The sequence below is a fragment of the Corvus cornix genome, chromosome 1, assembly GCF_000738735.6.
Source record: "Corvus cornix cornix isolate S_Up_H32 chromosome 1, ASM73873v5, whole genome shotgun sequence".
Taxonomy (NCBI): domain Eukaryota; kingdom Metazoa; phylum Chordata; class Aves; order Passeriformes; family Corvidae; genus Corvus; species Corvus cornix.
In genome coordinates, this window is record NC_046332.1 from 50,408,810 (window position 1) to 50,425,613 (window position 16,804).

At 33.6% G+C, this 16,804-nt stretch overlaps 1 protein-coding gene across 7 annotated transcripts in view; it reads left to right on the forward strand.

Moving 5' to 3' along the window:
• NBEA (neurobeachin) overlaps window positions 1-16,804 on the forward strand; it is a 467,670-nt gene that overhangs the window by 209,828 nt on the left and 241,038 nt on the right. For all 7 annotated transcript variants that reach the window (XM_039566467.1, XM_039566482.1, XM_039566485.1 and 4 more), the window contains one exon: window positions 9,050-9,111. In XM_039566467.1, the coding sequence (XP_039422401.1) occupies window positions 9,050-9,111 (62 nt within the window). The remainder of the gene's footprint in view (window positions 1-9,049; window positions 9,112-16,804) is intronic.

Genomic DNA, 16,804 nt, shown 5'->3' on the forward strand with positions numbered 1-16,804 from the left:
AACAATGTTACTGTCAAGTAAATAAAGAAAACTGAAACACAAGAAATACAAGTTATTTCTAGAGATCTATGACTGTGGTAGGTTTTTGTGTTTTGAGAGTTTTGTTTCAGAATGATTACCATTTGTCAGTAGGGCTTCAGGATAGAAGCAAGATCTGATAGCTGCCAACTAAGGTCAGCAAAGTTCAGCTTGAAAAGGGAGGGGTTTTTTTCATTGTTATCAAATTCTCAGGAAACATTTATCTTTATACAAAAAATTAGTTTTGCTACTCAGGAGATCACCCTGCTTAAAATAATTGTCGTCTTGGCCTCAGAAATCTAGGAGGCTGCATGAGCTCAGTGAGGTTTTGTTGTACTTCCTATTTGTAGCTGCACTGGTTCATTCAGTGTGGCCCCATTGTTGCTAAAGAAAAGAAATATAAGGAAGTAAGGAGGATCAGTATAGAGTAAGTGGTTTTATTTCTGTGCAGCTTAACCTTTTCTTACCACCATTTTTTTGTCATTCACCAGGCACATATTTCAGTTTTGTCATGCCATGATGATAATTCTCCCCTAATAATAGGAAAGAATGTAACAAAGAACTAGAAGGAAATAATAGAAAGAAGAAAACAAAAAGTAATTCCTATGTTTACAAAAAGAAGAGAGAAACAGAAAGGAATAAGCTCATAAAATAGGGCATCAAATAGTAATAAGCTATAGACTGAAGCTAAGAAAAAGTTGATAAATTTCAGTAGAAATAAAATTTCATGCCTGAAGAAAATAAAACATTGAGTAATGCCTCTTCAGGGAAATCCTGATATTCTAGAGACTTATTTGGGGTCATACCTCTGATGTATCTTTTCCAGGATGTCCCTTTTGACAACTTTAGAAAGACTTGGAAAAGGTTCTTGAGATGAGGAGAAAGCACCATTGTTGTAGTGAAAGTATAAAGTATAAACATTTGCTTGTGTTAGTGAGTGAAATGAATGTCTTTATTTCTGCTTGTATAGTTCTTGGAAAATAATTCACTACTGAGGAAATAATTCCAAGATGTGTTTCTTCTAACACAGATTTGAGAGGAGGTGAAGGACTGAGGAAAAAAAGAGAAAGGAGAGGTAGATGTTTCTTCATTTAAGTATGAGACCTGTGAGGGATCAGTAGGACATAAAATCTCTTTTTTCCATGTATTGAGTATGTGGCAACTTCTTTGGTATCACTTGTTTTCATTTAGTATTTTTCTACAAATTTAATTACAAAACTGTCAACTTTTTCAGGAAAAGAATGACAGGAAAATACCACATGACAAAACTTGAAAAATATTTAAAATTGTCACAGTTTAAATTAATTTTTTTATATGTCTTCATCGATTAATTTTTTTCTTACTTCTTCCATTGACATAAAATATCCCTGGCAGCAGCTGTGGCAGAAATTTAATGAAAATTCTGAGCCACTTATTTGAATGATATCTTAGTATAAAGAGGGAAATCAGAAAACTTTCAGGATAATATTGGAATTTTCACAGTAGACTTTTTGTTTTGGAGGGAAAAAATGGAACGCTTTTCATTGAGATTCTTTCTAGATAAATAATTTTTTTATTATTATTATTTTCTAGAGCCTGTAATTGTGCATGTTTTCCGGGCTTCTGCTGAAATAAAATGTTTATGACTTACTCAAGTCTACCTGAAAACGCAGTACATTTTAACAGAAAAGCAATAATTCCATTTTACAGACATTTTCAAGATTAGAGATATTTTAGTTTGATCAGCTTCAGTGCAGTGTGATCACTACTTTGGTGTTTTTACCTGTAGTCTAGAAGAGGACTTCAGAAGAGGAGAAAATACATTTATTTTAGAAATTAAATTTTTGTAAATATGTGTCACACCATTAAAAAAAAAAATCTGCTTCACTTAAATTTAACAGGGAATTGGGTTTTTGTAATTAATATTTGTGTTGAATTCTTTTATATAAAAGGAATATTTTTGTGTTCTTGTTTTTGTGTTGTTAATTCTGATTAGAACAATTTCTCAATCGATATGTGCTAGATTGATGTACATTTTAGATCTGTTCTGTTATAGAAGTTGGATAAGCAAATTATTCCACTACATCACGATATTTGGAAAGATTTGGAAGATATTTGGAATGAGTTCTGTCCAAAGAAATACTGTTTTAAGAGAATAACAGTGAAACACAAATGCATATATTGAGTAAATCCCGATGGAGCACTGGCTAAATAAAAAATTACCACAGGCATTAAATGGAAAACTGCGTCAGTTTTGAAAATCTTCCCTGGCATATTAAACTGAATAGTGGTAGTGGTTTTTATTTTATAGATAAAGTGGTGTCCTTCTCATGTGATGAATGAGAATTTTGCATCCCATTACACTAAAGGAAAATTGTCCACAGGTTAGCATAAGGCTGGACTCTTCAGAGTAGTGTGGCACTAGCGACAGTTTTGTCAATATCATTACAGCTCATGGGATTACAGTACGAAAGTCTGTAATTTTAAAAACTAAATCATGTATGCATTGTAATAAATCCCTTCTCTGTGGGTACCCTCTCATGGGTTTTTGCCATTCTGCGATTCCATCTGGATGTTTTACAGCCCACATTTAGATTCCTTTTTAGTAAGGGCAGTGGTAAAGAAGCTTTGGTTTTCTTATTTAAATAAAATAATTTAAGAAACTATTACATACCATTCTTACTCTTTTAAATATTATCCCATTATTAAGATCTGTTTTATTTTACAAATCTGTCTAAAAGAGATCACCCATTTGTGTTGGGTTTGAACAGATTAAAATCTGGGGTGTTTTGTTGACCTATCACTGTTTCTTTGAGGGTGTTTATCTTAAGATGTCAGTTCTAAAGATTTATGATAAAATATTAAAGGTATTCCATTTGATAATCTGGATGATACCTTTCCTAGATTTCCAAGTAGCAGATAAGAAGAATATTGCTTATATTGCTTGTGTCTTTCACCATAAAAAAACATCCTTTAAGAATTGTAACTGTCTTGATCAACTAAAAAGGGTTGCGTCAAATTCACATTCGCTGTATTTTTCCGTGTCGCTCTTCTGTTCTGTAAAGGAGATTTTCCCATACAAAGAATGGTCTGGAGTAGTAATACAGCCATCCTTCATGGTCCCTAGAGTTGGTGGTAATGTCAGTCAAGGCTGCTGAAGGGATTGTTAAATCTATAACCCTGACTTTGTTACTTTAGCAAGTTACTTTCTTTGAAATAGTGTTTTCTTTCATCTAGTAAAAGCAAAGTTGTAATTATTTTGCAACATGGCTGTGGTTTTCCATCTGCAGAGTCTCTGCGAATCCTGAATATTTCCCAGCCTTTGTTTTTCGTAAATTAAGACTGTTAGTGTAATTTAAATGCCTAGAAAATATGTGACATATGTATGGTTCTAAAACCAATTTTGACTGTAATCTTGCAAAAATTTGCATTCTGTTTAATATATGTCCTTTTTTCCCCCTAATAATTGCATGGTTTGGAATGAGAACATCTGTTGTTTCAGTTTAAGTTTCGCATACGTAGCATTTACTTTCAAATTTTTCACCAATCTTCTATTTTCTCTCCATACTCTCTCCTTTCTGATCTGTAGGGAACTCACCAGCAACTTGATAATTGATGAAAAACGTTAATTTGAATCTAATTTTCTCTGAGCGACAGCCTATGGAAGAGAGGGAATAATGTAGATTTAAATTATCCAAATAACTTTTTTGGTCAAAAAAGAAGTCCTAAGGTTATTTCTTTGAATAAAAGTTGGATTTAGAAATATATTTCAAAAAATCATTTGCCAGATTTTGCTGGCAGAAGAAAGAGGGTTAGAAAGAACAAATAAATATTAAGGAAAACTCACATTTCCAACCGAAATACCACCATCACTTTTTTCCTAGTACTTTCACAGCCAAAATGTGCTTTAGTTTTTGTTCACGGTGAGAAAAGTCCTTGAAACTTTGTTGTGCCACTCCTAACAAATGCTGAACAAAGTATAAGGGAATAGTCTATCAAAAATGAAAACCCAATTTGTGAGTGGTAATTACTGGTAGAAAATTCCTACTCTGTCTCATGGCACAGAAATCACTGAGGGTTATAGGAAGAGATATCACAGTATGAATCACCCATCATTATAGTGAACAATTTGAAACAATACAGTTTTGTTTAAAGTACATGGAAGACTATCACTAGGTAATAGAAAGTAGCTTACCTTACAAAAATAAAAGTTACAACAGAGAATTATAGTGATTTGTGATTTTCTTTTTTATCTAGTTTTAGGTTGTTTTGTTCATCTCTAGGTACATTTTACACACTTTTCACATGTTACTAAAATAATGGATGTAATAGCATGTGTGTAGTTTTTCATAAGCATCTTTTACTATATAATGTTTCTGTAGTTTTGATGACATGCTGTAGAGGAGTAATAAAGAGCAAGTTTTCTTTCTGAACTGGGTTAAATGGATTAAACTTTCTCAAGCATTTTACTTAGCCATACCTGAGATTTTTCAGATAAGCAGAAGCTATAATTGAGTGGAAGATTTCTGCAGGCCCTAAAGTTTTGTTAATTGCATCTTTTTTTCTAAGTCGAACATGAGCTATAAAAACATTTAACTTTTGTTTTTGCTAGTATTACAATTGATTCCAGTTCCAATAAGGGTTTAAGCTGACACAAAGTAAAATCATTGAAAGAAAATGCAGCCAAACCTTGATAAATACCAGATGAAATTGTGGTGGTATTCAGTTGGACTCATACACACATTGTATTAATAATAATAAAAAGAAGTTCAAAACCATGATCTTATTTCATAAGGATTTTTTTTTTTAAATTGATATTATCAGCCTACATTATATTTCTTCAAAATGGAAATTCACACTGACTAGTTCGGCATGGTGACTTGGAGGTTTTGAACCCATGACTTCATTAATGCCACAGGCATGACTAAAACAGTATAGTTGAAATTAATCTTTTTTTAGACATTAATAAGTCATAGTGAAAAGAAATAATTAGCATATCTTTGAGCCAACAGAAGAACACTGAAATAGAAGTCAAGTAAACCAGAGCATTTCAAGATAATTGCCAGGCATACATCATTTATTCCAGATTAGCCAAGGTCATGCACTTGATGCTCCCAGTTTTTGCATCCATATATGTGGTCATTGTTGCCATCAAATTGCTGAATTTTGATGGCTATATTTAATGGACTGAGAATAGACCATGAAGAAAAGTACTAAGAACAGCAAATGTAAAAACCACATACTCCATTCAGTTCAACAGTGACCTTTTTAACCTTGCTGTACGCAGGAAATATCCACTTGTATTTTAGTAATTACATTAGCTTCCTTAATGGCATTTGATACAGATGGTATAGGAAGAACTTATCTGCAGCTGAAGAATGCAGGCAACAGTTTTAGTTTGAGTGGCAAATACTTTTTCCTGTTAGAGTTAAGGAGGGGGAAGAGAACTGAAAATAGATTTGTGTGCTCTCTTCAATCAGAGAAGCCATTATTTTTCAAAGCTTGTTATCTTTTTTTCCTCATGTTAAAACTAATAAAATTTTGCACACACTAAAAATCTCTATTGAATCCTGCAAAACAGTAAAGAGGAAGAAGAAATACAGTTGTTAATGCATTTGGAACTTAGAAAATCTATAAGAAAATTGTTATTTATTCTGACTCGTGCTACAAATTCTATTTTTAATTTTATGAAGATACCTCAACGAGTTTGTGTCTTCTGTCTGGAAAATAGAAGGAGAACTTTTCTACGCCTCTTTTAATTTTTGTCTGTCAGGATATAGACTGCGTACTGAGGGAAATTATTTTTTTTTCCTGTGCAATGCCAAAAGAAATGAGTGAATTCACACAATTTGGTCTCCTAGAAGAGAGGAGGGTGCAAATTTAGAAACTGAAAGAGTAATAAAATGATCTTTTTTTTTCTGGTCTAGGAAGGAAAAGTTAAATAGGACAATGACTGTGGTTCTTCCTAAACTTGCTCCTGCAGATTTGATGATGTGGGATCTTTGTAATGCAACCAGAGATTGCATTCTGACAGTTTTTCCTAATAGGCAGAAATGGATCTGTCCTCCATTAGGTCTGATCTGTTTTTATCATTCTCTACTATTGACTGCACAACAGCTCTTGACAGTAGATTTTGAAGATTAATTGTGTTTTGTGTAACAGGAAAAAAATCGTTATTTATTTCAAATCTTAACGCTCAATCAGGAAGAAGTGAAAATGGGAAGAAGCACAATAGAGCCCTTGGCAGCTAGGAGGGAGGAAATGGAGCATATAATGGAGGGCATACACTTTCCCTCGTGGTTTGGGTGGAAGGAGTCCCTGAAGTAGGATTAGGAGGCTGATACGTAAGAAATTTTTTAAGTGAAATGGCTGCCCTGCTGAGTGTTTTGCATTTCTGTATTCTGTTTTACTTCAAGGAATGTATGATATGAATACTCAAAAGTGAACAAAAGTAGTTCTATTTCCTTCTTACTACCCATCAAGGTGCATAGGATTCCCCATTTTCTGTCTGGGCTACTCCCAGTTCTGCTTATTTATAAGTAGAGTGCTGCACACTTAATTTCTGCAGTAGACTGGGACAAACATCATTGACACTATGACCTTCTTTAATGAGACTTTCCTCTCTCTCTCTGTATTTTCATATGAGAAAAGTGCTACAGTCTCTAAGATAATTATTTGTTTCTTTTGGACATGGAAACCAGCCTCTTTTAATACTAGTGGTTATGAGAGGTGTTAATGGCTATTACCAATGGGTTGTTTCATCAGCAGGCAATTAAAGAGCTGGTTACAACTAATGGGCCTGCTGATGTGCTAACCAGATGTCATTTCTGTATCCTTCTCTTTCTCTTTCTGAATTTCACCAAAATCAGTTTGATTCTCCTTTCCAATGCTAGTATGCTATATCCAAGCTTGCAGTTGATTAGATGCGATATACAAAAGTTATCAAGGTATGTCCTGAGGAATAGTGAAAACACATCAATTTTAGGTCAGATGACCACTTTACTTAGACCCATATAATTATCAAGCTATTGAGAAGTTAGAGTGTGTAAAAATTCTTATTGTAAATAGATAATCTTGATCTAAGTAATTATGACTTCCTTCAAACAGAGTCTGTTTTGTCATGTCTGCAGCTTTGTGTTATTAGGACTAGATCATCATTGTTATCTGGATGATAATTATGAGTATTTTTCCTAGCTTTGTGCCATTTTAGGTGTGTTTGTTTCAGTCCGCACTTCAAAATTTTTTCATATTGTTTGAAGCTGCACAGGTAGCATAAGAATCTTCAACTGTCTTTGAAAGTTAAGAACTTCCTTAATTAATTTAATTTAATTAATTAAGCCCAAAAATATTCATTATGGGTTTCTCTTTAAAGCATATATTTTACATCAAGTTTTCTTTTTGAAAAGCTGGTGCAGATACAAAGACATTACTGCTGATGCATAATCACTTTTATGTAATTTAGTTGGTTTCTTTTTCATAACTGTGTATGGTGCTTATTCTGGATACATTTGTTCTTTTGATGTAAAATCAGAAGTAAAAATATGTTCAAATTTAAAAGATTTCAGCATGGGGATGGGTTTTCAAGGGCATTATTTTGCCTTAGTCATGTTTTAGTACACCTGAGGTCTGATTTTAAAAGATGATGTGAATGTGTGACAGAACGGTTTGGTTATTTTTAGTTTTACAGAATATGAAGTGAATTCATAATGAAAGAGACAACATTCTATGATGAAATATTTGATGTGTCTGTGCTACCTGCATTGGCTTAACTGTAGAGTTCAGTCTTCTGTTTGGATTTTCTTTGTCAGCTTTCAAACAGTGGAGGTAGCCTGCAGGTGATAAGTATCTCATTAATCTTTCTGATTCTCTAGCACTTGAGCATGAGAATAGCTGATCAATTACAGCAATTGTCTCCCTAAATGAGCTTTGCACATCTGCCTCTTATTTCATTAACTGTCTGCCCCTATATCTGATAGAATGGAAGCCTAGTGGCTCCTTACAGCTTGTTCTGTGTTGCTGTACAATAAGGATGGGGTTGTTAGCAAAATGGGCACAAAAGAGTATTTATCCACTGCCCGAAATAAATACACATGCTATTGTGTAGGAGTGCTTTTGTCTCTAATCATTGTTTGTAGAAACCTTCTTAAAGCACATCAATTTGCTTTCCAGCCTCCTATTTAGTCCTTACTGGTAAGCTTATTTGTGAAATTATTGTTTTTTATAATGCAGCCAAAGTGGTTCCATGCCCTAAAGCATCATATCTATGTCTATATGGTTTTAGATAACAGAAGCTAGCACATATAAAATCGACAGTAGAAGTCAAATTTCCTCCAAGTGTCCTTACAATGCATCTTTAAAATACTTAGATATGACATCCTTCTCTCAGAGAGTAAATTTGCATTTCCAAAGATGCAAACAAGTATTTGCAATAGTGACAATGTTATTAGGTATTTATTATTTAAATTAAGTACAAAACAATGAGTTAACAGTTAGACTACATAATTCAAGGTTTGTTTTAAGAAACATGCCCTACAAATGATAGGGTTACGATTTTAATAAAAATAAGATTTCACATGAATGTCTCTTTCATTAATACTCAAGCTTTCAATTACAGGATAATCAATTACCAGATGAAAATTAAAATAATTTCTACGCAGAGGCTTTATTCTTTACCTGTTATTAACTGACCACTTTATTTTTAAGAATTTACATGATTTAATATTCAAAAGCTATTAACTTATGTTTATCATACATTAAATTGCTTTGGATTATACCAATATTTATTTATTTAAATAACTAAGATAAATGCCAAAAAATAATTAGAAAACATTCTGTCCTGAACTGGTGTAGATTATTCCAGGTGATTCTTTTGAACATTTAAATGCTCTTGAAGAATCTGAAGTTCTCAGTTAATTTTGCTTGAAACTTGTTTTAATCTGTTTGAGTTATAAAAAATATACCTTTTATATATTTTATGGATTTCTGGAACCATGGAGCTATAGCAGCAAAATATCACCAATCTTTTAAATTAATTTTTGACTGTTTATTGCAGGTCTTGTTTGTATGAAGTCGAGTACTTCAGTGGTTGAATTGGTTATGCTGCTTTGTTCACAGGTAAGACATTGTCTGGTTTTGTTTGTATTAATTTCCTTGCATTGATCACTGCCAGCCTAAGAATTGTATCTGGCAGTTTGTTTCATTCTTCCATTTCATTATAAAAAATTACAAATTACTTTCTTCTGGTAATATATAAATTGTAGATTTTTTTAAAATATACATTCCATAGTTTTTCTATATTCACAGGGTATACAAGGTATATTTGCATTTGTGTTCTAAAAGTGTGTGGATGCACATTATGCATTTTCTCTGTGTATGAACTCTCAAGCCCATTCTTACTTAGAATATGTAAATAGGATACTGTGTTCATAATTTTATGTTGAAATCTGTCTTTGAATTAGTGATTTTTTAAAACTTTACTTTGTGCTGACTTTACTACTTTTGATATAAATGACATAACATTGAATATTTTACGTAACTGTCAGTATATAAAAAGCAGAGGAAACTGGTTTAGGTAGTCCTCAAGAACTGGCAGAAGCAGAATATTCCTATATAAAAAATTCTGTGGTTAATTATTGGAGTTTTAACACAGCAGTAATGGGTTTCTCAGAAATTTAAATTAATTAGTGTTTTGAAATGCTTTCACAAATAAAATACTCAAAGCTTAAATAATTTCTCGTACTGTTTGGATTATTTACATCTCAATTTTCATATTACTTGTTTTGATAGAAGTGTTACTGGCTAATTTTGTATATATAACCCTTTACTGGTAAGAAGTTATCAGCGAACATTTTAGAACTTTGTTCATTTTGTAATATGTAAGAAAAATATGATGGCCCAACAGATCCAAATAAGTTTACAAGTTTTTATATTTCTCTAAAAACTTGTAACAACCTTTCATTAACCAGGTTCCCCACAGCATTATAATACCAATTCAACTCAAAGCAAGTTAGTATATAAAATGCCTAGGTTAACTTATTATAAAATTTTCAAAGAAAATTACTTGTTTGTAGCTTTTCTTAAACATTCACTGTTGCACATTAACAGCATACACCAAAAATATACTGAAAACAAATGAGTTTCTAGGGACAATTGAAATTAAGATATACTTTTGAGGAATCTGTCTGAAAATAATAAACATCTACAACTGGTTTTGGGGGAGGGTGTTCCAACTTACCTTGCCCATCTGTAGGTTGCATTTCTTCAAGCTTGTGTCATAAGGAAATCATTAAATTGTGTTTTCCTTTTTTTTTTTTTTCCCTCTTCCTTTTTTTTCTTCCTCTTTTAGAGGGATATCAGTTAGGGAAAAGTAAAAGAAAAATACATCCCTGGCAGGAATCCTCAGTGGGATTTCAACTTCAAACCATCTCTAGCAGGGCACTTGAAAAATTTGTTACCTAATGGTGAAGTCCTGGGTTCCAAGAAAATTCCGAAAGGTCCATTAAGGCTTTTGAGCTCTATGTTCATGTCATACAACTTTTTTTCTTTTTTTTTTTTTTTTTTTAGCAGCTCTTGAAACATTTTTTTGAGGGAAGGAATAACTAACAGTCCTTTCTTCCCTAGCCCTTGGTTTTACTGCAGTTCTCAGGAATAAAGTGGAATGTAGCATTAGGGTCTAGTGTCTTTGATGGCCTCATCATCTAATCATAGGTTTAACATTACTCATTTGCTGGCTCCAGGAATTCCTGCCATTAAGGGCCCTAGAGATGAAACTTTGCCTCAAATATTGATTGAAAGGAAGAGAGAGAAATTTAAGCTCTTTCTGTGATGCTCTTTCTTCAGACATCTCAGTAAAGCTATGTAACAAATGCAGCAAAAATCAATTTATTTTTATGACTACTATACATATTGGGTTTTATTTCAAAGTATTTTAAAAATAAGATTCGCTTTATACCTGGAATAACATGAAGAGCCTGATCATTTTAAGGCTTCAAACATTTACTTATTTTCTTCAGTGTTTGCTTGAAAGAACTATTTTTCTTCTACCTAATTACTTAGGGAAATTGCAAGCTTTTAGTTTTTCTACTCCATCTGATACTTCAGGGTTGTTTCCTTGTCTTCTAAATAAGGAAGATTTTGTCTCTGGATGTCCATTTATTAGTAAGTACTTCAAGAGCTAACGCTGTAGTGTTTGCTGGGGGAGTCATGGTAATTGTTTCTACAGGAACTGGTCAACAGGGGGCCGTAGTGGTGCAAATTGCAGTCTCCTCCCCTCACCTTCCTGACTCCTGGGGTATTTCTTCTGAACAGTTGCATCTCCACAGAATATTGTGGTTTATCCTATAGGTGTAAACGAACCAGTCTGTAGTTCCATTCATCTCCAGGGAAAATGTTGTTGTTTTTTTTTTTTTTTTTTTGCTATTTCCATTTTAAAACTGTCAAAAGAAAACATGAGGTAAATGCCATAAAAATACTAATACATAAGATGGCTAGAAGAAGAGAATGACAGGCAAATATCCTACTCTAGACTAATGTTATCAGAACTTGGAATTAGGATCATAGGAGATGTTGTCCGCAGCAAATGAGGATAGCTCATCTCTATAAAAAGAAGAGATAGTGCTACCTGAGTTTTTCCATATGATAAATTGAGCAAAATGGACTGGAAAGACTATATAAGGTATATAGTTTGTGGGTTTTTAATAATCCCAGTGTAAATAGGGCTTTTCCTCCTAACATGGGTAAATCCTTCATATATTCAAATTGAATGACATTTTACAGATTATGTAGGGAAGTTTGAAATGTGTCACTCAAAAGATGGATGACGATAATAAAAACCTTTGAAAAGTAAAATTTTGTTTGCACAGAATAGAGTAACTTTAGACATTGAAAAGGAAAGGGAAATGCAAAGTTTGTTTTCCTTTCATTTGCTACAGCAAATTAGATGCTTTTATGCTTTTTATGTTGGAAATTCCATGTTAACTACTACAGATTAGCAAGGATGTCAGAGTTTTTTTTCTTATCTGAGCTCCTGAATAAAATCAACATTGCCAGCGGCTCACATCCAAGGTATGGTCTAAATTTACATGAAATATCACATTACAAATGTCTGAAGGTACATGTCATGGATAATTCAGTTCATATGGGCAGCCTTTTAGGCTCTGAGGGATATGCAATCAAGCCTTTCCCCCAAAGGAATTTGGAGTTTCTGTGAAAAATACATTTTAAGTTTTAAAGGAACTCCTGTATGAGTGGTACATCATTTGTAGGTTTGGGGAAGAACAAAAAGCACTGCTCTGTGTTTTCAGAATCTTTCTTGTACTGTGACTTGTATTATATCTCTTTCCTAGTATCACTTACTGCACTAGATTAAAATTTGGGTTAATTTGAAGGCTTTGTTTTCTGTATTTCTTATATAAACCATAATCACACCTCCAAATACTTGAAAAAAATTTTTCTAGATAATTGATAATAAACATGTAATGATTTTCACTTTTCCTAAAATAGGCACTTCTATTTGGATTTAGGCTATTTTAACATAAAATTGATGAAGATGTGTTATGTTTGACAAGATCTGTGCTTGATTAGCTGGTCTTTGTTCCCTCAGCCTAGTTGAGCATGTCACAGCTGTGTTGCTATTGGAGTGGCAGATTTCTTCAATAAGCCATGAAGTTTAAAAAAAGTGCATCAACTTTTGCAGTGCAGTTCCTTCTTACATCAGATTTAGATTTCAATTACTTTTTTTCATATTCTTTTTTTCTTTTTTTTTTTCCAGCTAACCAAAACGCTACAATAGTTCCTAATTACTTCCAGATCTTTTGCAGATTCTTCTCTTTGGGGACACAGCTTCTGAAGAAATCGAGCAGTTGTGTCCCAAATGAGTTTTGTCTCATGCCACTTGTATTTTTCTGTATCTTGTCTATTAAGAAGAGAAATTTATTTTCTTAAAAAGAAAATAGTGTATTTTCATTTAAGATATCTTGCTACTCAATCTGTTTAAAAATATAATTATTATAAGGTTAAATGCCTCATTGTCCTAAGTGGCAGAAAAAAAATTGAAACAATGTCAAGAAATTAGTCCCACTCCAAGGAGAGGTGTAAAAACAAATGAACAAACAGAAAAATATCCCAAAGATGTTCCTGGCCAGTGTAAATTCAAAGGAAATCCGGCTGAGGAAATTTGGTGGTTGTTTTATCTCTGAGAATAGAGAAAGGCCCATAAACCAGGCACTGCAAGGATTTCAGTAGACACCAGCACATCTAAATGTACATTCTGCCTCAAAGTATGGGATAGCTCTTCAGAAACTGGCAATTGCTCAACACAGAAACCAAGCAGAAAAAAAATCTTTTTCTGGTCCCTACAGCTGACCAGAAGAAGCCCTGAAATGTGCAATTCATAAAATAGAAACACAGTCCACAATTCTTGGTACTAAACCTACTGTATTCAAGGCTTCCTATAGGAGTTTAAGGAGGAATTGTCCAGCTCTGCTGTGCAGAAACCTTTTTCTTTTCATTATAGATTTTCCTCTTTTGTAATACTTTTTATCCATTTAGTCTTGTTGCCCGTATTAGATCAACTTTAATTATACTTCTTGGTCTCCCTCCAGAAGTATTCCTAGAGTTCTCATAGTCTTTAATTTTTGTTAAATAAGTGATAGCCCTTTCAGAGTAACTGTGATAGCAGAACAGTTACAGAAGTGTTTGCTATTTGTCTTTTTTACATCAACTGCAATAGCAAAGGCCGAAGATAAGTTAAATAATGACTGCTTCCCTTAAGTCTAAGGAAAAAAATGAACCTGCAATTTAATCTACTTAGGAAATTAACTATGATATAACTTCAGTGATGAAATTAGAGTTGGCTATGCAAATTCCTATGAGGATATAATTTTTTAATCTTTCTTTTCCTTATCACAAAATGAGTTGGGTGTTTTACCTTTGCTTGTGTTTCCCCATTTGTCCTGTTGCATTATCCGCTGTCTCTGTTTTCATACTAGTGCAAATAGGAGACAATGCTGCATATAACATCACTGCAAAAGTCTGAATTAAAATTTGGTTTTATAGAGGAGAATGATGCAGAGAAACACACATGCAGACGTACAGAAACTCATTGTTTCAATAATCCTTTTTCCAGCATATCTTTAAAACATTTATTCTTACAAAGAGTTCTGCATCTGCTACTCTACTTCCATCCTGCAGCTTCTTCTCTTCTAACCCCACTTTTGTACCAGTGCTGATATTACAAGACTAACAACACGTGTGAGAACTGCTAAGCCATTTTTCCTCTGGTTTAGTGGGTTAAGCTGACTGAGGGCCTTGTTCAAAAGCCACCAGAGCTACTCGAAGAAAAGGACTCAGGATTGAAAAACTGGGAGCACAAAGGAGAAAAGAGAAAACACAACTCATGTTTTCATGGCAGCAAGATGTAAATTCAGATCTCTGCATCTAATGGAATCATACTCTTAGGCTACAGTTTTAGTGGTCAGTTTAGGCTTCTCTCTGGCCAAGATCACGCTTGCAGATGTATCATATTTTCTCCATGCCTAGCTCCATACTGCTGCTTGATCCCTTTCATCAATATATATAATGGTGGAAACAGTCACATCAAACCAAAAATTAACTAAGAGTAAAAAAGTTATTTTTAACTGATTATGCTTCTAGAGTAGCCATGAAACCAATATCTTACAGCAGGGGGCAGATCGGATGGCTGGGGCTCTAGGAAAGGCAGGTTGCCTCTGTGACAGTCAAGATACAAGAAAGGAATTTTGGCATTTGATGGGAGAAATTGAGCAATAGCAAGAAGTTTAAATGAGCAAAAAAACACCACAGATTTTCGTGTGCTGGACAAGGCACTAGAAATGTGTATGAAATTGTCAGCAATGTCTCTCCAAAATGAGGCTTTGTATCTTCACACTTTACCACAGGCTCAAATTTAAGTTCAATAACCAAAATCTTTGTAGGTAAAGCTAGTACTTTCTAATAATAGTCTCATCCTATTTGGACTACATAAAGGTCCATTGAGAGAGAAGCAATATTTCTACTGTGTCCTTCCGCAGTATCAAATATGGTACAGCTTAAACACGTACTTAGGTTCTGATGTTGATTTTGGGCTCTTCATAATCCACCACATAGCCTATACACAAATAGCTTGTTATACACAGAGTAATTTCCAAAATGAGCTCTGGTACAAGCCACACGAGAAGCAGAAAAATTTTCCCTTTATATGTTTTTTTTTTTTTTCTCTAAAATTAGGTTGTTTGCTGGGGGAGGGTTTTTTGTGGTTTTTTTTTTGTTTTTCCCCACCTCAACTTTTCTCACCTTCTTTAAGGAATTCTGGTAAATTATCTGGAAAACTATTTTCCAAAAGATGATAGTTTTTCATTACCGTTTCTTTTTTTTTTTTTTTTTTAATATACACTAAAGGGGTATCAGAGAATTTTCTTGCATTGTCCACGTGTAGAATGTCTTCCAGCCCAATCTGTCTTCATCTCTTGTTCATCTGCTTCTGATAATCTAACTTACAAATGGAAACCATTAGTATATTCTTTCCTACTTGTTGAGCAACTTTACTTTCTTCATCATTCTGCGAGGTGTCCTTACAGATTCCCATATATTCACCAAACTAATTCTGTGTTTTGCTTTTAGTAATAAGCAGGATGTTGGTTTTTTAATCTTATACCAGAGTTATCATGAAACTTCTGGTCCTTTCTCCTCCCTGTCCTTGTCAGAGTGTTTTTGTCAGAAAATGTTAAAGAATACACATCAGTGAGATGCTGATCCGAACAACTTCTGGATTCATGGCAAAACAGGCAGGATCAGAAAACTGTAAGAATCACCTTCCCCATATCTTAATGTGGTAAGGTATCTTCCCCTGACTTCTCTATAAAGCTGCCTACACAATTGAGAAGGATCTTCGATCAGAAGGAAATGCCTGAAAAGCCAGAGTCACTTGGTATTCCTTAAAGAGCTGAGAAAGGGTACAAAAGCTCATTACTGAGACCATCATTAATAGTAAATATACCATAGTTTTCAGGAGGTTCACTATAATGAAGATAATATGAGGAGTAGTTTTCTGTATATCCAAAGATTTTTTTTTTTTTTTTTTTTGGCACACTTCAAATTACTTAACTACCTCTAACATCAAAAAGTGGTTGAGTAAAAAGTGGATTGGCTTTTGGAATTAATAGCCATACATAGCATACATGTTGTTAATAATAATTTTAGCATCTCTTAAATGAAAAATTTTTCCAGTCAGGAAGTAAGCTCTAGAAGTTGTGGAGATATGTGTATCTTGTAGCACATATCTTCTGTCTGTATTAGAAGATATGCAGAATTTCTACAGGATGATGAAGGTTAATTTTGTATCATCTAAATTGGCCATTTCCCTAGTGTTGTTTAAATAATATAAATGTTTTTGCAATTGTAGATTTTTTTTTCTCTTTTCTTTCAAGATACCAATGAAATGTTCCTCTGGGAATGTTTGACTTCATTTTCAAGATAAATTGGGCAATTACCACAGGTGATCATAAGGGCAATGGGTCTGTATGTTTCCAAGAAAGTGAAAAATTAACTTACTATTTCAAGTCAAGAAAATAGAGGAAAAATGAGGCTGTAGTCTTGTGAAACTGAAATCTAAAGCTTTCTATTACCTTTGTTTTATTAAATTCATGTTCACATAAATAGTGTTTTGAAAGTCTCACATTCTTTTCCTTTCTGTGATTTGGCCAGAAGCCAGGAGTATTCAAATACTTGCAGATTTTCCTCCCAGGAGGATGTCGTCAGTCATTCTGCAACTTGCTTATTGTGGGAAATAACC